The sequence below is a fragment of the Canis lupus genome, chromosome 12 (assembly GCF_011100685.1).
Source record: "Canis lupus familiaris isolate Mischka breed German Shepherd chromosome 12, alternate assembly UU_Cfam_GSD_1.0, whole genome shotgun sequence".
Lineage (NCBI taxonomy): Eukaryota > Metazoa > Chordata > Mammalia > Carnivora > Canidae > Canis > Canis lupus.
This window is the reverse complement of record NC_049233.1, coordinates 31,837,793-31,862,921: the sequence shown is the minus strand read 5'-3', so window position 1 is coordinate 31,862,921 and position 25,129 is coordinate 31,837,793. Positions and strand designations below refer to the sequence as shown.

At 32.0% G+C, this 25,129-nt stretch overlaps 1 protein-coding gene across 4 annotated transcripts in view; it reads right to left on the bottom strand.

Moving 5' to 3' along the window:
* ADGRB3 (adhesion G protein-coupled receptor B3) overlaps positions 1-25,129 on the bottom strand; it is a 711,230-nt gene that overhangs the window by 413,082 nt on the left and 273,019 nt on the right. For all 4 annotated transcript variants that reach the window (XM_038554438.1, XM_038554440.1, XM_038554441.1 and 1 more), the window contains 3 exons: positions 18,475-18,585; positions 12,069-12,230; positions 6,152-6,316 (listed from right to left, as the gene is read on the bottom strand). In XM_038554438.1, the coding sequence (XP_038410366.1) occupies positions 6,152-6,316; positions 12,069-12,230; positions 18,475-18,585 (438 nt within the window). The remainder of the gene's footprint in view (positions 1-6,151; positions 6,317-12,068; positions 12,231-18,474; positions 18,586-25,129) is intronic.

Sequence of the window (25,129 nt, the reverse complement as noted above, 5' to 3'; positions counted from 1 at the left end):
GAGACTTTTGAACCAAGGTCAGGCAAATGTTTAGCATCTTCCTGTTCATGGTCCTCACAGGAAGGGTTCCCGCAGAGGGACTGTGGGGACATCACCCCCTCCTACTTGCTGAGGAATCAAATTTTAGGTCCACAGGAGACTGAAGCCTCTTACTTTGGATAACAAGGGGTTTGGGTCCAGCTGTGTTCCTGAGGCCCATCTTTGGGTTATTCTTTCATTCTTCTTAGGTTTTGTAAGAGACTATGAATATACCTGAAAAAATACAACCTGACAGGATCTCTCTCAAGGTTCTGGATTCACAGGAACACATTTCTCAAATGCAGGACTCAACAGTGTGGCACAGCTCAGCCCCACAGACTGGCATAAGCCCTTATATATGTACTTCTCCCTAGTGTATAAACGATGTAGAAGTAATCTGTATGGGCCAAAGTCAGGCCACTCACAAATGTACCACTCTGATCTATTGATTATTTTAAATAAAGATTACTTAAGAAACAGCCAATGCCCCTGTCCTTTGTATCCAGAAAGTGAGAAGCAAAATCTCCCATGTGCAAGGTACGCTCCCTATGCTAGGGGGTAAAGAGACCTCCTTATCACCAGGGATAGGAACTTTAGAGCCTAGAAGACTATGTAAATAACTCTTGTTACTTTTTCTAATTCACTACCTTGGCCCAAATTCTGTTTAGAATTCCTTATTAATTGAAGCTCCTAAAATTAAGTTTTCTATGTTCTGCTAATTCCTTACAGATTTATTGTCTGTCTAAAAGTATCAAAACTGCCTGCCTGGGTTATTTCTTTAGGTCTCAATTTCACTATTGGACCACTGTGCACGTGTAATAAAACTTTGAGTTTTTGATTCTTCAACTAGATAGAAGTCTTTGAAGGGTAGAAGGGAAAAATTTAAAGCCCTCTTCTACAAATCTCTTTGAGTCTATGATTAAGGCTGTCCATAAGAAACAGAGCTCAAAATCTATCATAATATCCTGAATTAATTTTACCTATTTTTTCCAAATCCTTTACTGTTCAAGTAATATTATCATGAAAATCAAGATAAACATCCTCCACTTTATGTGGTTTTATACTTTTCAAGAATCAGTCACCTATTTTTAATCATGTGACAATCCTCTGATATAGCAGGGTAATGAATTCTGGCTCCATTTTGCAAATGAGAAAATTGAGGTACAGAGAAGATGAATATGTTGCTTAAGTAAATATTTATAATTAAAGACTGAGACTGAACATTAATCCATGTCTTGTGAATTCCAGACCACTGTGTTTGCCACTGAATCATTTAATTAAATTCATTTCTACTTCTTTCAGCCTATAAATGAAAACTAATTTGTCAATAATTCTTTCATTTCTTTCAGCCTTCAATCTGTTATTCAATTATTACTGATCCCTATATTCTATATTATTTGTACTTTACTACACAAATTATATCAGAATAAGAACTGTCAAAACTGAAACAAAGAGGACCAAATTTGAATCACTGGTTCCTTCCATCTTTCAACTATAGGGGGAAGAAAAGTAACACACTACAAAGAAAATTACTATAAACCTTGAGGCCTTGAACTAAGATTTTGAGATTTTATTTTCCCTAAAGTATTTAATTTTGTAAAAGGCTATATCAATTTTATTTTGGGGATACACATCTATATAATTTTAAGAGGGTCTCCCTAGGAAAATGTAAGCATTCCATTATCTCTAACACTTTTCTTTCTCCATTTAATAATATTAATAAAAATCAAAAACATTAAAACAAAAGCAGGTAACATGATTAAATCACCCTAGAGGAGGAATCACTATTAAAGTGACATCCAGGAACTGGTCTGACACTTACAGCTAGACTCAATGTTGTTAGCTGCTTGCTTGGTGCTCATAGCAAGGCTGTGTTATCTCCTGTTGGATCTAAAACCATCACAGAGAACATTAAGAGCAAACAAGGTCACTCTGAGACCCTGATAAAGTGAGATGAAATGAAACAAGGTCACAGCTTAACCCAGAGTTCCAAACATTATCTTCTCTCAGCTAATATGAGTGACTGCCACTTCTTCACGAATTAAAGCAAGTTTTCCCTCCTCCTGGATAATTCATTAAGATACCTAATAAAAGATTTTTCCCCCATCCAGACATTCTTTTTTTTTTTCAGACATTCTTAAATCCAGAACAAAGTCCCACTTCCTAAAACCCTCCTTAAAATCACCCCAAGCAAGCGCAAACTCTTAATAAATCTTTCTAACACTCTCTTAATGAGATGCTCCACCATTGCCTATGTTCATTTTCCCTCAATGCCAAGCATAGTGAGTCCAACTTGCCTAAGTACAAGTGTCATCCAGATGGTATTTGACTATAGGGTACCGACACAATAATAATACTGAAACTTATATACGATTTGCTGTTCAGATTCTTACAGCATCTCACAAGTTCTGTAAAATGGGTATGCTATCGTCCCCATTTTATAGATGAAGAGATTAAGAATCAGAGGATTAACACAGATATTAAAAGATGACACTTAAATTTAAGTAAGTGTTCTCTTGTGAAAGTCCAAGTTCTGCCACATTACGTCAATGTTTTATTAAATACATACCCAGAAAATGTTCTGTAATTCTTGGAGGAGATGATAACTAAAAATTTGGATATGCCCATCAAGAAAATCCATTCAATAGTAATGTATTCGATGTTACCAGTACAAAGTTGCACAGAGAGATAAACAGGCAATGAAAGAAAATTTCCTCATATATACTAATTTATATAACTATGAATTTGATGTTTGATTAGGGATTGAAATGAAAATTCAGAGAAAAGAGAAAATATGGACTGCCAGAAATTATACATTTTGTGAGATAAAAACAGACCACAAAGACCATTGGACATACACATACATACACACACCCTTCCATAATATCACATTTAACTATTAGTATAGATAAGAAAGGGAGGAACATGGGGTAACATTATGTTTATAGTCAAGGAATGAGTCATAGTAAATACTTTTTGTTGTTCGCTTTTATCTCTCACCCACCTCCCTCCATCAACAATGGTATCTGTTCTTGGACATGGTACACATTAATAACTGATAATTCATACTAGAAAATACCATAGAAACCCTTTCCTTTCTTTCCTCTCTCCTTATTTGGATCCCAGGCAGATAGGTTTCCCTCACCTCAAAAGAAGTGGGAGAAAGTTGGACATTGACTAAGGAAAGTACCTGATGAAAACAGGATGTCATCTACCTTAAAGTTGATGTCAGAATTTGTATAAATAAAACATATTTCATTGTTTGATATGGACAATACACATCGGCCCTACATAGCATCCACTTCATTATGGTAATAATATGTATTTCTTAAAAGCATGATGCTGGAATGCCATTCTGACGTGATCCCACACTAAAATATCATTGCCCTTTACCACAAGCCACATGGTCAGGTCTTGCAGAGTTGGTGAGTTGGTACCCAATTTGTTGTTTCAATTGTTCTGTTTCAATTGTTTCCTCTGTTCTCTGGTTCTTTGGCAATTCCCTAGCCAAAGGGAATCAAGTGTATAGGTCTTGGCCTGTTTTATTTATTAATGATATACTGTCTATCACAGTTTTATACCTTAAGATGTCTCCAGGATCTCAGGTTGGATGTCTACAAGAAATGTAGGCTGAAATCACTGAGTTATCAAATTATCCCCTCTCTCCACTGAAGTGGAATCTTTATATGTGTTTATCAGAGCTGCATTTAACTTTTCACGTGCTTATGTCTGAATCCTTTGAAGAGATCACAAATTTCTTGAGATCAGGGACTCTATAGTCTTCTCAGTAGTGCCTTACATCTTGCTGACATATGATGATGCTTTTATATAAAGTGAAGGCACCTGAATTTAGCTATGAGACAGTTAGTTTTAAGATTCCAAATGTTTACACTGAATAAATCTTATATATTTCAAAAGCATAATGTCAATATGTTTGGTTAAATATAAAATATTTTTTTTAAAAAATCATAGCTATTCGAATCCCCTTTGAAATAGAAAAGAAATTGGGATACAATATGGTAAGAGTTTTACATTTTTTATGATATAAGTAAATTCAAGAATGGAAATAATAGAAACAACACATAATAAATTTATAATGTACCCAATATAGATCCATGGGAGAATATGAGCTAGGCCAGCTACAAATAATATAAACATAATTTCCCAAATTTAAAGACCTACACAAAAGAAAGACAAAATTCTAATGGTCTTAAAGTGATTCCAGTGACAGTATAATATTTTAAAACAAAACTAGCTTTAAAACACATGTGGTTACCATTTCAGTGATAAAAAATTATGTCAAATTAGAAAAATGAGTTTTCTTATATGAATTCTAATAGTTTAGCATTCCTATTTCTTGACCTCCAAGCACTTTACTCCTTGAAAGTTCATGAAAAGTAGACTATGAGAAAAATGGTTGATAACATTTTAGCTGATCAGTGCCATTTTTATCTTTATACTGATGGGGATTAACCAAGGTAAAAGAAGTAATAAAAACTAATATATTAAAAGAAATTCTATAGTTAGTTATCACTTTTAGTTTCCCCATATTATGTATTTTTTTCACACTCGATGGACAAATAAGAATGAACTATATTTGACTCTCTGTAAGTGTCACAGCTCAGCAGTAAAAAAAAAATCTAAAATTTGTATAAGCTTGCTCAAATCTTTGGAAAAAAGACAGGGCATTTATGTGTGTGTGTTTGTGTGTGTGTGTGTGTGTGTGCATGTCTATGTACTAGTCTGTATGTTTATAGAGAGATAGAAATAACAGAACATAACTGATTTCATAAATAGATTTTCTGGGAGTGATTTGCAAATAAGGAATCATAATTTTGACTCCCTAATATTCATAATTACATTAATATTGAATTGTACAAGTTATATTCATAATTTATAGAACTCATTAAGTTCTAGGAGTAAATATAACTACTACATATTTAAATGGATATTCCTGATACAGGAACCTAGTTGTCTTATCTAAAGTAAAAGGGAACAAGCTTGTGATGACTGTTGCTTATGTACATTTTGGGGGACTTTCACAGTCTCAAGATGTTTTAGATAGTTAAAATTTCCAGAGGAACTGTATCACTGCTTCATTACAGGATATCCTCAATACAAGATATTACCTTGGGGAATTGAGAGTACAAATGGGATGGAAGGTGAGCTGGATAATATGTTTGGAGCACATTCCCAGGATCTCAGCTATGTTGCTTGCATGCAGAATGGCCAATGAAAAAGTCTCCCAGGAGTAGATAAATGGTTATTTATATTGGTCTTTGCCATTATAGCTTTTGCCATTTGCCACTCATGTCTCTCTTCTTCTAAAATATGTATTGGCTAGTTCCTGGGAGATTCTATCATTTCTATGTCTGTATTTTCTCTCATAAGTTGTAAGCCCCTTGAGTGCAATCTTTTGCAATCAATCTTTTTCATTTTTTAGGTATTTGTTTTTTGTTTGAATGTTTCAACAACCTAAATAACAGCATTATAAGGACTTCTCTCTGAAAAATGGGTGAAATTATTAAGTACAGGTAAAAAAGCATTGAAACATTTTAAAGGAACTAAAATTTAGGATTACAAATATACTCTATGAACAGACTATACAGTCTTCATAATCACATGGAGTCATTTGTAAACTAACCATGTTATGCATCTAGCAGTAAATCTATAAAGTCTGCTTTCCTAACAAATACTATCATTTTCACACATGGTCAGTGATGAATCCCTACTCCTTAACTGAATGAATACAAAACAATGACATGGGAAAAACTGCCTTTAAAACTGTCTCTCCAGTTATAGTATCACGGCAACAGTCAGTCTTAAGCCTTTAGGACTCCTTGTAATTTTTCCAGAAGGGAAAAGCTGAGTATAAATAAAATCTGAGTGGATAGAATTAATATACATATTTATAGAAATTGAAGAAAGATGAGCTTTGGTACTCAGTCAAGGAAATCTTAAAAGCCATTGCATATGACAGAATCAAGGAAAGAACTCAGTTTCAGGCAAGAAACAGTAACCAAAGGACACATTTTCCAATGTGATGGAATAAAAGTTGTAATATTTTCTATGTACACTAGGGGCTACATACAAAGTACACAAATACAAAGCGCCAAATACAGAATATGCTCACCTGGGCACAGAGCAATATTACAAGGCTTATGATGTGTTTCAGGTCCTTCACACGGCCTTCCTCCATACTGAGGAGGTGTGCACGACCTTGTTCTTGTTCTTTGGCCTCGACCACATGTAAATGAACATAAACTCCATGGTGACCACTCCTCCCATACTCCATGTACTGTAATAAAGCAAAGAAGCTTCAACAACAAAAGCAGAGAGATAAAGTCCAAGATTTTTTTTCATAATTATGAAAGAAAAAAAATCATCAAGTAGATAAGTATGAAGATATTCTAAAAGCTCAGTTAACATTCTTAATGCCAAAACCCCGCAAAGGTTAATTTGAAAATTCATTAAAATAATGCAAGATGGCATGTACTTTGTTTCTGTACTTGAACAGTTATTTATGTCATAAATTTAAATATTTTCTTTTTTAATGTAAATGCACCTCTCTCTTTCATAGTAGAGTGGTCATGAATTATTTTTAAATAAGAGTAATATAAACTTATAAGGTAGTATAGAAAACTAAATTTCTTATAACAGATATGATCTTCCAGAGTTATATTTGCATATAAGTATAAAAGGGCCAACTTAATTCTTCCAACAACTACAAAATTTCAGGATTCATGACTGATGGTGTCAAAAATGAAAAAAAAAATCTGACAGTTAATGATACATATTTTAAATAGCTTATTAGCTTCATATTTTAGAAAATAAATGTATTTTTTCCATTTTAAAAAAAACGTGAGTATTTAAAGTCACTGTCTTTGAATAAGAGGGAAATTTCAAAAACTGTATCTGCTCGCATAAGATTCTCGTCTTTGCCCTCTTTTAAATTGACTGGCAAATATGAAGATTTCTTCCTTTTTGCAATAATTTGATATGCTGGAAATCCTGCTAATAAACAAAAATTTCTAGAGAAAGCAAATGATCTAATTAGGATTATTCCTAACATAAGTATACATACATCAATACTTCAATTATGCCATTACAATGAATTCAAATTAGTAAGAAATATTAACATAATTTGTGTTCCTCCATAATAGCCACTGAGAATACATATTGACATCTTTTGCAAGAAGTCCATTAGAGTTCTAAGTTTAGACCCTTCTTTGTCATGATCAAATCACCAATTTCATCCCAATTTTTAATATTTAGAATAGTAAGGAATAGCACTCTGTGGGTAATACAAATAAAAAGAAGCTGGGGAAAATGTGCTCTTTGGTTCAAAAGCTCCTGTCTTGATGTTGAGCCTCTCTGGTCTTAGTATGCTCTTAGGAGTTCATAAACATAAGTTTGATATGACACCAACTAGAATTAGGAGGGGAAGTAGAAATTTATAATGAGTGATGAAAAAAAATTCACTTTCTCTCAACATCGGTGGGGGTAAGCAGAATCAATATAAAGTGTCAGAGGAGTTATGCGAGTAAATATAGTATATCTAGAATATTTCACATATATATACTAACCAAGTTATTACTTTAAAAACACATATATAATACGTGTTTTAAAGTTATTACCTTTAAAAACACATACATAATACCTTAATTCTTCTATTTATGCTATTGAGTTGCCCCAACTGGTTATGAAAATATATTGCAATGTTGAAAAAGTCAAATTTGTGTAATAGTGAAAAATTCTTCAAGTTTCTGAGAAATTTGCTGGAAAATATATTTTTTAAATATTACATAGAAAAAAGTAAGATAGTAAAAGAAATTAATATATTTACATTTTTCTCATTTAAGTTTGGAAAACCAAAGCACTTTGTATCCATTGTCATAAGAATAAATAATGAATCTGTATTTAACTCTAAGGAAAAAAATGCACATATACATATATTTATATATAGGTTATATATGATCAACGATAGCAAAATATTTTAAAAATATTATATGTGAATGTATTTTGTCATATAAAACATATATCTTTAATTAATTGTTTGTTACTTTTAATTACCAAGATTTCTCAATTTATAAACAATCCTTTCTACCCCTATTATCTATATAATAGAAGTGTTTTAAATGTTAACAGACCATATCGTATTCATATTGCTGATCCTGTTAATTTTCTCCTCAATCAAATCACACTGCCCTGTATTCCTTGAACAAAGCCTGAAAAAAAAAAGTGCTAAATTGGAAGATTTTTCTCTATTAACCTCAAAGAAATGTTGATTAATCTTGATGGTTTAGTTAAATCATGAAGCTGGAATCCTTTGAAAAGTATGTTACTTCCTACTGTTTAACAATCTTTATTGTCCCATGGTGAAACTTCATGGCTCCTCCACAACATTTTTAAAAAATCAAAAAATACTTTTTTTTATTTGAAAAGGAAAAAAAAATCATTAATATATTTTTTATTTTAGATACTATTGAATTAGTCAGAAATAATAACACATATCATAATTTTATAGATGCTATTCATAATATTTATGTTAAGGAATAAAGATATTTTTATATTAGAGGCAAATTATTATATAAATTCTTTTACCTTTCAGTAAAGTATGAAAATCTGTAAATAATCTATTCATTTGGATAATATGCTTAATAAAATCAAGAAACTTAGATTAATCCATATTTATAGTTTTCTTCTTTACTTAGACACTAGCTATATTATCACATCCCTACTCTGTGCTATCTAGAGGTGAAATGAGGAATATACGATATATAAATTATATTACTACCAGATTTCGAAATAAGCATACAAATTAACTTATAATTTACATTGATACATATAAAATAATTCCTTTAAGTGAAAAGTTTTTTCCTTCAGAAATATATAGATGTGGATACTGTGACATTTACCAAAAAAAAAAACAAACAAAAAAAAAACATCGAAACCATTCCTCAGCCCAAATAAACTTCTAAAGGATTAGAAGACATATTGGGTAGACCAGTGGTTCTCAACCAGGGGTAATTTTGCCCCGCAGGGGACATTTAGCAACGTCCAGAGAAATTTTTGTGCTGAGTAATAAGAATTTTTGAAGAGCCTATAATGTCAAAGTAACAATGTGCAAAAGGCTGGGTGCCTTAGGATCCTATTAGAAGTAACACATTATACTGCAATTTAATTAAGAAAACTCTTCTTTGAAATTAGAATAATATGGGTGAAAGGGAACTAATTTATAACACTATGGATTAGGCTTTAGCAATGCAAATAAATACAAGCTCAAATTCTATTATTACACATATTTTATGGAAAGTGGCTTTGACATTCATTTTGTCCTTGTGTCATTTTCATTAATTAAATGCCAAACACTTGAATATCCACAGTGTAACAACTAGGTTATTGATTCCTGAACTAATTTTCTTTTGGGAATTTAAAGTATTATTTTAGAAAGATACTTCCATCGTTTAGGTACTATTTAAGTTTTTAAATTCACTTTCGGTTTTTGTTTTCATGATATATCAAAAAAAGTGCATATTTACCAGCATAGCAAGTAACTGAACAAAATATTGAACACAACATATTTCATAACAAATATAATAACCATCTAAAAGATATCCCAATTTCCTATAGTGAAATACTTATTCTATATTTTTAAAATAACAAAGTTGCTAAATTAGTGCTCAGTTTTAGAAAATTAAAGAAATCAATGAAACTTTCCATTCTCTTAAATTCAACATCTGAACTATCACAATGATTAAAAGATACATTCTTCTTATTGTCAGTACTATTTAACCAGATTTAGAAAGAAAAGTCTATAGTATATGAAGGTGAAGAGTAACTAATGATTAGTATGTATTTCTTCAGTAAATGGTAGGAGGTTAAGAAATTGGGAAAAAATGTACAATCAGAATATAATTCAGTTTTCTAAACGTCAGACACAGAGTGAAAGGGAAAGCACTCTGGTCCCACTACAGATGCTCTCTTTGCCCAGTGAAGGGATTAATCAGCAGTCTCTGGCAGAAAGATGGAGGTTTCCATATGTCAACCATATGAATGTGCATGACAAGTGGTTGGAAAGTAAGCACTGTATGGAGAATTGTGAACACTTTAACACCCTCTCAGATTTCCACTTGGGGACCCATTTGCCATTAGACTCTACCCCCATGTATGTTGAAGGGAATTTGACTTTTCAGAAGGATGCTGACAAGATAAATGTATATATCAAGCACAGCTTAATTCTCTATTGACACTTTTGTCATTGCCCAGGATAGGAAGCTTGATCCTGCAACCTTTAACATAAGTCCTGTAAATAGGAGCCAGCAACGTACTCTACCCACACCCAGCTGAAAATCCATAAGCATTTACTCATGGGGTCCTTTAAGGTATAAAATTTAGAAATTTGATAATTCTGGAAACCCCCAGGTCATTTTCCTTCTCTTGCCAAACAGACCTAGAATTTGTTTGTTCTCTGACCTTTGGTTTTGTGTCTTTTCATTGTTCTCCCCTTCCATGACCTCCATAAGCACTTTTTCCCTCTGATTTTTTTTTTCACTTGATGTTCCTTCTCATCTAGTTTAATTCCCACTGACTCTCATTGATTTTTCTTGCTTTCAGTGGAAATTATTGCTGCTTCCTGCTTATTCTGTCTTGCCTTCCTCATAGTTTCCTGCCCTGTTTAGCTTTTACTTCTTCCTTCATCTGTGGCTTTGAATCTCTTCATTCCATTATAAAGGGATTTCCCATCTCATGCATCAGCTCTCCTCCACATTCTGCCCACCACTTCCTTTCTCTTTTGTTTCTTCCAGATTGTCTTTTCTTTTATTGTGACAAAAAAAATACATAACAGAAAATTTATCATCTAGACTATTTTTAAGTGTACAATTCAGCAGTGTTAAATATATTCCCATTGTTGTAAAACAGTCTCCAGAACTTACTCATTTTGCAAATCAAAACCTTGTACCCATTAAAAAAACAACTCCTCCAGACTGTCTTGTAATGGGTTGCCCTTGCTCATTCTGCTAGGAAATTGGGATTATCCCTGTCTTTCCCCCATGCCACCCACTCTCTACTTTTGCTTTTAGCAACTGCAAAATCAGCCATTTCTGGAAATGGAACTCATCAGAAACTTTTACACACAATTTAACAGATGAAAAGCTGCTGCAGTGCTGGTCCCTCTCTTTATGCCCACACCTTTTGGAGGCTACTGGAAAGGCTGTGAATGCAAATTCTGTGTCAGCTGCAATGGTCAATAAATTTGCATCACCCATTCACCAAATAGTTGAATAAAAATACAAACCTGGGGATTCATAATATCATGTGCTTTGGAATTATTGAAGGAAATCCCAAATTCCTTTTAGTACTTATTTTTACATGAAAGTCAGTAATTTAAGAAGGAGGAATGCTTGTAATATGCACGTAGGCCTCAAATGAGAACAAAATGTTGATGTAACACGGAAAATCTCACCCTATGTGGACGAGTTACTGTGATGTGCTCCATTTAACATTGAGGATCCCCTCCCCCCCCTTTATGGCTAAAGGTTTACAATGCAGTGGATAGCTCAGATGAGGACAGTCACTAGAATGGAATAAATTAACAGAATGTCCTTTGGGTCAAGGGAATTACTTTCTCTGATAGAGCCAAATAAGTGATGTTTTCCTAAACAGCTGACTGCTTTAAAGATTGTATCAACCACTGCCTAAAACAATGACATTTCCAGTATGCCTGCAATGCCTCAAACATTCAACTGGACGCTTTTACCACCTGGAATAAGGAAAGTTATTATAATCTCAAGTATTATTAGAAACAGATACAGAAATTTTAAGCATATAGTTACAGTGGAGAGGGAGTCACTTATGTAGTTTCCTGACTGCTCTGAAAGCAGAAGTAATTACATATATAACAAAATTTTGCAGTTGAATAAGAATTAAACTTATCCACTCTAATTAAAAAGTCTATACCCAGTTCATATGAAAATAACAAATCTTTCCAAATGCGTAGCATGACACAATTCAATAACATCCACAGTTGTAGTTGCTGCTAACACTACCTGGACAGAGGGCAGTGTTATTGCAAACCCTTGATTCTCTTAATGGGCCGCTGCAGTGTGTCCCGTAAGGTGATACACAAGTTCTGGTTCGCACCTGCGACCCTTGACCACAAGTAACTGAGCATGTGCTCCACTGGGACCACTCTTCCACACCAGATTCACCTGTGTGCAAGACAACAAATAAACATGAAATACTGTTTTGAATATTCATCTACTAAGCATCATACCAAGCTGACATTATGACATGCAAGAATAATTTAAATGTAAAAATGTGACACTACATCAAAAGGTACAAGGAAACATTTCAGAGAAAATACATGTAAAGAGAGATACATATTACACTGATGCAAGGTCCAAGTTTGTTATAACCTTGTTAGCAAAACTACTCTTCACAAAGACACTGTGCTACCGATACTATGAAGGGACCAGTTAGCATTTTTCAAAAACAATGATTGCTGAAGGGATTCTTTTAGAGCCAATCTAAGGCTTTGTCCTTTGGATGGGAGAGGAAGTAAAATGTATTGCTAAACTTACTCTGGCTTTCGTGAGCAGGGGTATATTGATGTATATATTTTCCCCTAATCCTTTTTGGGTAGCCTCCTTTCTAATGCTGGATGAGGTGGAGCCCTGGGAATTTGGGCATATCTAATTTTTATTGTGTTAAATACTGACTCTTATTTATAGTTTATTCCTAGAGCAATTCTTACTTTTCTATCCTATGACAGCTATTTATTTTGTGATAATTTGTTTAAAAACCTTCTGCTCACAATTTTCCTCATGATCTAGTGTAGAGGAGTGAGTTTTATTAAAATAAAGGAAGATTTCTCCTATGATTTCTATTAATTTATTCAAAATAGGGCCCTAAAAAGCCAATGGATGTCTGTATTCATTAATTTTCTTAGAGTAAGCATCCCACTAAAATTATGTCTAGTTTCTATTATTATGTAAGTCATGTCCCAAAAAGACTTAAAGTCAAGAATTTCTAAGACCATCACAATGGGCTTCTGATTCTATTCTGATATCATGTTCAGGATAGATTTTTAACACTGATTTGAAAACTTGCAGTTGCTTTCCCCAAATACAAAATTGGGGCATTTACCTGCCAGCAGGAAGAATTTAAATTATTTAGTTGTGAGAAAGGTTTGCAGGTGAAGTAATTCTGAATATTTTGTATCACCGATTATATAAACCAAGGAACAATGTATAGTTTACAAGTTCTGTTTAGAATTTGCCTTTGGAAAAGAATTTTTAAAAAAGAATATGATAATCTATTTGTCCATCTTGTTTTTTTGTTTTTTTGTTTTTTTGTTTTTTTGTTTTTTTTTTTTAGAAAGGTTAGTAAATGACTTGGAAATTACTTGCAGTGCTACTCAATGCAGCTGGTCCTTAGACTGGTACTCCAGGACAGAAGAAGGATGAACCAGAATGTAACTCAACTTGCTGAATTGAAATTCTGCACTGAGAATTTCTTTTTTCCAAACAAACAAACAAAAAAGTCAGCTGAAATAAAACATGTGCTTGATAAAGTAGTTGAATTTACATTCTGGTATAAGCTTCTTATCTCCTCAGGGGCCCATTAAAAACTGGTTTGCAGATAAGCATAGGTCCACCAACCACAATTTGGGTAGCACCATTGTAAAGATTTGTGCTTAAATTGGTCTGCATTATGTACCCAGAGGCATAGATTAAAGGCATTTATGACTAGCTATATATCATAAGGGCACAGACAGTGGTAACTGGGATGATGCATTTCATTAAATAGGACTTTTTTTCAGCGTTGGATCAGTGTTTGTCCTGAAAGTACTCTATAGATTACCCTTGATTATTTAAGTCTTTTTTTTTCCCTTCACCAATTTATATTTAACTACTTCATAAAAATGTTATTGGATGATCATCTGAATAATATTTAAAAGCAAGCCTCATAATTTTTTCTATTATGGTAAAGAATACTCTAAACATTAAAAATGATTATTCTAGAACCCAATAATATGTTAATGGTTAAAACATATATCCACACATATATGTATGTATGAATATATATATTTAGGGATGAAAAATTTAAGTGTAAAATTCAGAAAAATATAATGCAAAGCTTTTTTTTCGGTATTTCAACCTGTGTTGTGATGAGAGTAAGTGACGTAGAAATATTATGGCTGTATCTTATTAATTAACAGCAAGAAAACCTTGAACAATATGAATTCCAAAAGTAAAATGATAAAGATTATGAATAATATTAGTTACATTTTTCCACAAAAGCAGCCCTCTTACCCTTGCATTGTTATGCCGGCAGTAAAAATGTTTTAATCAAACTGAGCAATGCATCAGGATCAATATCTATTTTTAAATATATTTTTGTACAAATATTTAAAAATCTGGGTTGCTCCTGAATGTATGCCATAATGATGTTGAACAGACTAAGCAGTGATGCGTAGATCATAAGAGATTGGTAATTAGTGCTCAGAATTTGCCTTCTTCACTCACTCAAATTTATGGTTCATTTTGTTGATCAGAAACAAAATAAATAAATGAGTAAAATATATATTGGCTTTCAAATTACGAATCAAATTTTGTCACTCAAATACCAGCCTACCTACCAAAATGACCTCATTATATATCCAATGGTATAGTTTCCAGTGACATTTCCACTAAAGAGTTATGATTTCCATGCTGCCACTTCATTCTGAAAAGACTATTCTAGTCAACCACTTTGGATGACTGTGAGAAACAGCTCATATACTTTATGAGAAAGATATATATATATATGTGTATATATATATATATATATATATATACATACATATATTTTTAAAACTTGCTGACATTAAAATAGTGAAGTTTGATACAAAATATACTATTTTTAATATGTGTGTCTTTGAAGATAGCACAAACTTCTCTGGCTCCTTAACTTGTAACAGAAAAGCACATTAAACAGCATGGAGATGGCTTCAGTATCTAAGGCGCTATTAGGGCTCTTTATCCTGACACAAACCATGAAAGGGGACTGAAAAGAACACTGCAATCAAAGTCAGAAGACCTGTGTTTGACAGGAAACTCCTGAAAATTAGTTCTGTGACCTTGAGAAAGTCACTTTATTTCTCTGAAGCTTTCAATAAAATGGGTAATACATCTACCTGAAACTGTATGTGTGAGGAACAAAGCAGATCATAGATAAAAGTGGATTTTAAATTATAGACAAAATATTATTATCAAATGCTAGTATGTTTTGCTAGTATGTTAAAATCATTAAATTAGAAACATACTTTTATTTTTGTATTTCCGTTTTAGATAACATTCTCTACATTACTAATAGAGACACTTTTCTCTGCTGGAATACAGGGCCACTTTTAAAACATGCTTGTAAGAGCTTTTGATGAGTACGATGTTAAAAAGCACCAGTAAGTGCAATTAAATTGTCTTAAGCCATCTTCTGGCATTTAATTTAGATGCCTATATTGAATATCTGTATCTCATTACTTCGTTTTATTTCTCCTTACCATAAATATAAATTGTGCTTTTGGAGCACTGATCACTTATATTTAAACTAGTCTATCTCAATTACTGGACTGACCAAAATGATCAAGTTATTTTGATAAAGTAATATTACTTTACCAAATGTTACTCTTTTAAAAACAATTTCCACTCATGTTATTGCTCTATCGAAGCTTACTTTTCAGATACAGGGTTTACTGATCATATTGGTTGAAGAAGCCAGGTTATCATTTTGAGAAGTAATTCTTAATTATAAAGGCTTATAGCTTTTACTTTGTTTTCCCCCATGACTAATATAAAATACATAATAATAATGTCTTTTATCATTCAGTTTTACCTCTATTGTATTTTTCTTCATTCTCAAACTATGTTAACAAATGTTTATCACTGTTTATATGTAACACAAATTTCCTGGTTTGAAAGACCAATAGAAAAGTTTTATAAGTAAACCCTAATTTTTGTAAGATTTGGTTGTGTGACACTTAGATGTATTCAATCAGACTAACTACCTTCACACCTACAGAGAGTATAATCTCAGAAAATATTGAAGGGAAAAACAGCCTCTCTCTTTCTAACTTTATAATTGCTACATTTCAAATGACATTTTAAAAACTATTTAAAATAATGCAGTTTTCCAGTCTTTTATCAGTATTGTAGTGATTTAAATTAAAAATAAGTATTATACATTTACCTATACTGTTTGTGCTTTAAAATAAAATAATAAATATTTATTGTGCATCAATTCAAGCAGCCAATCAATGTTTTCAGAATTTAAGTTTTCATTGCCTTCTCTGAATTATTGTTAACAATATACGGAAATGGTTTTAATGCTCCTCATGGATCTATTTAATAAGTGTCTAATCTACTCTACCAAATCATGTATCATATTTTATTTTATTTTTTTTTTAGAGATTTTATTTATTTATTCATAGAGACACAGAGAGAGAGAGAGAGGGGCAGAGGAACAGGCAAAGGGAGAAGCAGGCTCCATGGAGGGAGCCTGACGTGGGACTCTATTCAGGGTCCCCAGGATCAAACCCCAGGCTGCAGGCAGCGCTAAACCGCTGTGCCACCGGGGCTGCCCTCATGTATCATATTTTAGATACAAAACAATGCTTGAAAAAGAACCAGTAAATGAAAACAGAAATTAGTAATTTCTCACTAAGAAAACATAATGTTCCTTGTGATTTGACTTTGTAAAAAAGGTTTTGGCTTAAAACTGAATTCTCTTAGTTTATGTCATAGGCAAATATAAAAAGTGAATTTATATAAAGTCTCTTGGCCAATTTTTATAATATTTATGCATCAACTAACTTTACTACAATATTGGGAACTTAAAACTATAGCTCACCATTTCACTCCCAGAGACCCCACTTTTAAGAAGTTTCAGTAACCCAATGACTGACATCTCTTTTACAAAAAGGAAGAACATCTCTGATCTTGCAGAAAGGCCCCTGTGAGATGACACCCAAAGGAGGCTGAGTCATCAGCCCATGCCCTATGCCTCTCTTTAGAGTCAAATATTTCCCAATTTCTGGTCAGTGGTTGGGACCTTTTGCTCTGTGCAAGGAGAAAAATACATTTAACAATTTGAAAATTTACTTGACCCTGGCAATGCACTTTTGGACCTGTTCAAGCAAATAGTAAAAATATATCACCTTTATTAAATAAGAAGTTGCACAAAAAGCAATCCAGATAAGCAAGTTTTCTTCAGTTTTAGGGTCTGGTTGCAACATATACATTTAAAAAGCTAAAAATATGTCCTTAATGTAAAATTTATTGTAAGCATCCTTCCTTTTGCAAGCATTCTTTGACCTATTTACAGCTAATGTGTTAAACTCTACTACTCACCCATTACCAAGAGCACAATCCATTAAGAATATTTGCATTTTTAAATTGTAGATTCAAATCTAAGGTTCAGAATAAATATCCTAAGAAAATATAAACTAAAAGAAATATTCATTCAAGAGAATTTCACCAAAATCAGTCAATGTCATGTCAAAAAGCTGATCAAGTACTTGACACTTCATTATTAATGGTAAAACAGATAATCCAGACTGGAATATATCAAACTTTATAAAGACATACATAAAACTGTTAGTTTGCAATTTTCTGAAAATGTTCATAACACAGTTTAAATACATTTTCATCTAAAATGTACTCCATGCAATGTAAACAGATGGAATTATAGCCCATTTATTATGATGAACCAACATATGAATGCAATTAATTGTACTATATGTATATAAACAAATAAATTTTTTGAGGGAGGTATTTGAAAGTAATCTAATTAGTTTAGGATTAAAAATTTTGCAAACCAGAAAGTGATTTTTGTTGATATTTAATTGTTTGGAATGCATTATAGCTTACTAATAAACACTGACCATTTTTTTTTATTATTTAGCTTATTGAGCAGAACTCTCTTTTCAAATAAAAAAAATAAATTCTGAAAAATGTTTCTAATTTCCATACATTTTAACATTTAATATTTATATGATGTATGACATTTGAAAAAAATGTTCGACATCTTATTGCTAAGTTAATTTTCATCATTTAAAGACCTATTTAAAATTCTAATTCTAAAATGTCCTATAATAGCCAATTATTGATGGAATAACTCTGTTAACTTTAAAGTTTAATGATACAGTTCAAGCAGTTAATTGATATGAGTAAATAATAATAGGTAAATCCTTAATGTCCCATACTGAAAGCAAAATAAATCTTACACATTTTTTTGTGCACTTTTCAACTCAAAGCTACTTCATTTATGGACTTTAACTGGTGACAGAAAAAAAAAAATGGCTCAAAAAAATATCAGCTCCAAAAACTGACAAATGTGCAGCAAAAGATTATGAAAACATGCAGTGGTTTCATTAAATTAACAACAATAAATAGAAAAATGTAACTAACGTATTACCAGTTTGTGCCATAAATTTAGCAGCATCAGCTTGCTCCTGAGGGACCCTTTTTTCATGAACAGATCGAGGTCGCTGACTTTTAATTGTATGATCTCCCATCATTCCAAATTCTAAAGACAGAATAAAGGTATATGAAAGCTTGTGTGTAGACATTTCTCACAAATTACATTACTGTCTCATGCAATATGTTCCTGCGTATACCTAGAAGTTACTGATTAAATTTACAATTCTAAATTTGCAAGGCTGAATCTACTTGGAATATTTCTAAACTACTTGGAATATTTCTAAACATATAGTCAAAAAAATCTATAAACAAGAGCAAGGTTTCAAGAAACAGTAACAGTCGGTAGAATGACACATCAGGTTTTAAGTTAGCTTAATGAACAAATAGTGTACGCTTTTCTGATAATGTTTCCAAGCAATACATCAGAAAAAATACAACCACAGTGTTAACTGTTGTTTTTCAGAGAGAAAATCCTGACTGTATGACAGCCATTGTTCTGCTGAGTAGTAATTACCCCCCAAGTTTTTCAGCACTTTTCCTGTGGAATCAATATTCCTGTAACCTGGCTTTCCTAAGGTAAACATTCACTTAATGGAGTATTTGTCCAAAGATGGGGTTGCCTTTAGCGTCCTTTGAAAGCTAATTAAATACATGGTGGTTGAAGTAATTCTTATTCTCTCCTGCTCTGCCCCCAAATAGTTGCTCATCCCTTTTCTAACCATATGTAAGGCAGTGTTTTCTCTTTTAAAAGTTACGTTTATAAAAGAGATGCTCCATGTTTCTGTTATTTTATTTAATCTTTTAATGTTGTACCTCCTAGGAAAGGCAAAAAAAAATCTGGGCCCAACTCGGTGATAATGGGGAAGAGAAAAAAATAAGTTGAATAAAAGACAGACTTCATGTAATATATTTTTGAAAAATTCATATGTTTGGAATTCTGCAAGAGTTCCATGCTTCTGGCACTGTTACTTTCAAATAATTTTAATAAAACAAAAGCCAAATTTATGGAAGAGTTGTTGATTCTGGCTCAGCAGAGGGTGGGTAGGAGAAGGGGATTCCTAAAGGGCTGGCTCTCATGGTGTTTCTGTTACATCGAGACAATTGTTGGGCCCTTAAGACCAGGACTTTAATTAATACAGGACAAAGATGATTGAGTAAAACATGTTCTACTGTTAGTGCAGATATATTGCCAGAACCAATGTCAAAATTTGAGAATGTATAATTTTATTTTTTCCAATTAATCTTTAATCTTTTGCTAAAATATTACAACTTACTTTGTGCAATTGAGCACTGCGTTTTGTAAGCACTAATTTTACCTACATTTTTATTTTATGTAAGGAGAAAAGACTGGCACACATTTTTGTACATTCTGGCAAATTCCCACATAAATATGAATGTTTGACACTTGACAGATTGATTTGTCAGAAATTCTTTCCAGATATTCTACCCCAGAGAACATCCCAAGAGAAATCTGAGAAATCTAAATGTGTGTTTGTTTTTGTCAGTTTAGATAAAATCTAAGGTAGGAAATGGAAATCTTCATAAAATGTCAGTTGGCTTAATCTTGTAAAATTCATCATTATTTTCCACTGCTGTCAACACCCTCTCATTCCATTCATTTATGTATTCAGTATGTGCTGTCTAAACTATGTTTATTATGCTAATAAGTATCTAATCACTTATTGTTTAATGATTCTGGAAACTGGCTACTTAAGAAGTTATATCTAGACTTTTATGTACTACCCAGTATTTTTAAATATCATGTGTAATTGGAAATTTTCTGGGTCTGAAACAGCAAAAGAAGTTCAATAGTAATTTTTACTAACATTATACTTTACCTTCTGTCCTCTTGAATTGATCATTTAAATTGTGTATGTGTGTCTGTATCACTGAGAACATTTAAGTCAGGATATACGTATGCATAAATAAGGTGCAGGCTTTGATGGTCACATTAAGGTCATTTTGGCACTCGGAGGGAAAAGGATACCAAAAGAAATTTTTCCATGCCTACCACTTTTTCTTCTTCTGCTGCTTCCTCTTTTCTTCCCCCCCGCCACCCCCCCACCCCCGGCCCCCTTACAACTTCTTTTAGTAAGTAACTTTGTTACTGTTCTAGAAGAAAACAATTCTTCAGTGGTAGCATGAGAATTGCTTACAATCTATATTCTAAGTGGATTATTTGTACAAGAACTAGAATCTTGAAGTTTATAGGTCTGAGTGTGTTGGTGGACATTGCTGAAAGAATTTTAAAAGTGTCATATTAAATTTTTAATGATTTCTGAAGTTTAAACACGAATAAAGTACTTATCTTTAAAAACAGCATCTGTGGGAACTATTTCATATTTTTAATTGGAATGTGATTTAAATCTCTCAAACAGAGATATAACACAAATTAAGTTTCAATTTTCTTCACTACGATCACTTCTACTCAATTCTACTTATCTTCAGTCATCAATGTTATGTGAGCTTAGGGCTGACACCTAACACTGGGATATTTAGTACTGGGCACAGTATTGAAGAAGAAATTCTTTAATCATCTATGAACTTGAATATATATATATTTTGATAACTAAAGGTTTCAAATGGAAATTTTGATTATTTCTGTCAATACAATTTATCTGAAAAACCACTTTTAAAAACTGAGAATAGGATGGCTTGATATAACTAAGTTCCCTGTAAAATGGAAGACATACTAACAATTTATTTATTTTTCTCAGGTGGAAAAAACAACACTATGGTGGTATTTTTTTTAATGTTCCAGACCTATTCTTTCAGACCTAAAACAATCTGAATTTGTAAATGAATTGTGTAAACAATTATCTAACCAAGTGAGTTTCTTTTACCAATGTTTATATGCCAAATGTTTGAAAAAAAATACATCTTTGTTTGAGGGTTGTTGTCAATGGTTCTATCCATATCTCACAATGGGATATTTTCAAAAAATGTGTGTTCCTTTTAATGATGATTTGATCTTCTTCACGTCTAATGAAAATAAAGGCCAGTTGAATCATCCAAACTTAGAAAAAAAAATAAGCTATTAGTTTTGCTATTATTTTCTTATGTGGTGAATGTGAGTTGAGGTAAACTTTTAACATTTACACTCTGAATAATAAAAGTTCTACATGGATTGTTGAATTATATTCATATGATTCTGAGTTGGCAAAGATAATATACTACATTAGTTACACAAGGAAAAATAGCATAACCAAATAAAAAGATGATCTGCTTTGTGTAAGCGATGAAAAGCAAGTTATGAAATCCAATGAAGTAATATGCAGAATATTGTGTATGTATATACGGTACATGGCTTATGGAAACACAGGGTTATTTCCTACATCTTTATATTGATGGTATCAATGAAGTGGTGGGTAAATAACTATGCATGTATAAAACTCAAATGACTGGAGATGACTTTCATATTTAGGCACATTTCTCACACAATCTTTCAATATGCTTCTAGATAAAAAGCAGTAGTCTCTGGAAGACATACTCCAAGCTACATGAAAGAAAGGTTTCGAAAATTTATTGTTCTTAAGATTAGTTTTATGTCTTCTCCTCCCTCATATATACAAGGATCATGAAGAAACAAAGAGACCTGAAAACTGACCCTTGATGGTCAATTGTTAGTTGTGAAGTTTTTTGTCTCGAAATCAAAGGCTCAAATAATGTGAAATTGCAGTCATCACTAAGTGTAAACACACACACATCCATTTGTTATTTTATCAAATCTTTACATTTTCAATGTGTAGGCAAGTGGAGCTATCAGATTAGTTGCTAAGTTATTACTGCAATCTATTTTGCAGTATAAATGTGAACGTTATTTGTTAACTATCTTTCCTTTGCATTTCCACAGAAACCATCCCAGCCAGGTCACAGTTGTTTCTCAACAAACTCTCAAAGTTATGTCTTACTTATATTTTATGATCAAACTATCCAACTCCAATGCCACTACCTCTATCAACTGTTTCTTTCTTACAAATTAATTAATTCATCTGAGAAAGCCCAAGCATGCATGAGAGAGAGACAGACAGACAGACAGAAAGAGCAAGCTGGGGGAGGGGTAGAATGAGAAGGAGAAGCAGACCCCCTGGATAGGCAGGGAGCCCTATGCCAGGCTCAGTCCCAGGACCCTAGGATTATGACCTGAGCTGAAGGCAGATGCTTAACCGACTGAGCCATTCAGGTGCCCCCATGAACTATTTCCTAATCACCCAATCACTATCAGACTCTGTCTTTCTAAACTTCAATTTTATGTTGTAGCAATAATTTGACTTTCATTTGAATTTTCAGATTGTCTTATTCCGCATACTAGATTATAAACTTCTATGAGAAGGAAATATGGTTTATGAGTTTCAAAATCACTTCCTACTTTGCATATAGCTGGGGTTCATTATTTAGTTATTTTGTAAATACATTTCATGTTAAGAGTTGATTCTCCAAAATGTCAGATTCTAGATGTCTAGAACCCTTTTGTTAGCTTGCTTGGTGAATTGTTTGATGGGAAAGAAATAAAATTTTTAGGAAAGTACTTGAAAGTTAGTTATGTATGATCATGAAGGTCAACATTTCTTCTGCCAACAATGTAAGTTATCCATAAATATATTGAGGTTATAATTTAAATAATTGCAATATTACTTTTTAATTTAATTTAATTTTTTTAATATTACTTTTTTAAAACTTAAATGTCAGGGACGTAAAACAAAGTTTAATGCCTTAAAAACAAAGCTTAATTTCTGTCAGTAAACATTTATTAATAACTTATGTGTTAGACACTAAAGTTACAAAGATAAATGAAAAATAGGCTCTCACATTCCGAAGCTCCTAGCCCACAGAAGTCCTCTAAACATGAGCTGAACCTTTGGTATACGTAAACTTTTTTATTTTAATCAAAAAATGAAGCTGTATTCATAGCCCACTTTCTATATTAATTTCCTAAATAGAATATCACCCTTAACTAGAATAACTTGCTAGTGTGTCTCTAAAGAGAAAAATAGATTTTTTTAAGCCATGCAACTGGACATCTGAAGTGACATTTCATTTGTCACAGCATAACAAGTATTTAACAAGGATATTAAATGTATAACTTGCTAGCAGAAGAAGATTCTAACATCTAGCTGGATTATGGTGATATAGACAAATTCTGTAAAGATGCAACCAGACATTTTCTGAAATATGATTATTATATTTAATGCATTCTAAGTTTGTATTTTGTCAGAAGCACGAGTTACTAAATGTGTTCATTTTTACAATTTTTGGAAATAAATTTGTCACAATTATTTTGCATGCACATTTTTTTGTGTGTGTACATTAGAGCTGGGAGGTATTTAGATAGTGAAGAGCAGTCCAAATTATTAGTCATTATGATATCTATCTGTTTTCTGAGGTTTTTAAAAAATGTTTTTTAACAATGGTCAGACTTCGAAATTATATTTTTCACTCAACAACTATTTTAGTGCCTACATAGTTAGGTGCTTTCTGAAAAGATAGAAATGTTGGGGAAAAGACTGCAGTATGTATTATCAAAGACATTTCTAACTGGCATGAATGTTAGAAACAAGGAATGTTAAAATTAGACATTATTAACTGAAATCCTCATTATTAACTGAAATCATGAAGGACATTGGTTAAAAATACTATTGGTTATAAATATATTATTTTCATTTTCCCCAAGAATCAAACAGGAATAGAATATTTGGATAAAAGAGAATTTCCAAAGAATTCAAATATTAGAGTTAGATAATAAATTAAGAAATTCTAGTAAATATTTAAAATAATTTTGGGGAAAATGGAATTAATAATTAAGAAGTATTTAACATAAGGTAAAAATTAAGACACATTAAGAAATATTATAAATCGGAGAAATCCATCATTAAAATTTAAGAGGATAAAAAAATAAAAAAAATAAAAAAAATAAAAAATAATAAAATAAATAAAATAAATAAAAATAAAAAATAAAATTTAAGAGGATAATGGATATTCTTTCCTTTCTCAGTTCCATTGCCATAGTTAGATACCTGGTTGTAGGAACCAAGATGCTATTTCTCACAATAACAAAGTAGAACCTCACTTTTCAAAATATTCCTACAGAAATTATTTTTTTAGGTAATTGGCCATGACTCTGTTAAGTAGATAGGCAATTTTATGCCACTTCTAAAAAAGGACAAAACAGAGAATGGTCAAAGGACACACTGCTAATATGTTTACAGAAAAATTTTAAATGTTGAGGAGTTTTCAGTTTTCAATTAAGTTGTTAAATTGTGAAACATAATATATTTTGTAGAAGTAATTATCACATATACTTAGTATATACTTACACATATTTTCTTTGACAATGGTGTTATATTTTAATTTATCTTTATTCAAAATAGGAACTTTGAAATAATTACATATAATGATGGATTTATTTTTAGTTATCCTCAAATATGTATGTGAAAATTATATAATAAAACAACTCATTTAGAATAATTCCAGGAAATTTAGGGTTTAACCCTTAAATCATCATTTTTATTCTTATTTTGTCATCCTTCTGGGAAATGTTAGTAAATTGGATGCACCATTCCATATAAGAAATCATCAATGTGTGTAATCATGTAGGAATTATTTGTTAATATTTCTTATACATTAGATAATTGCATTTTATGATCTCATCT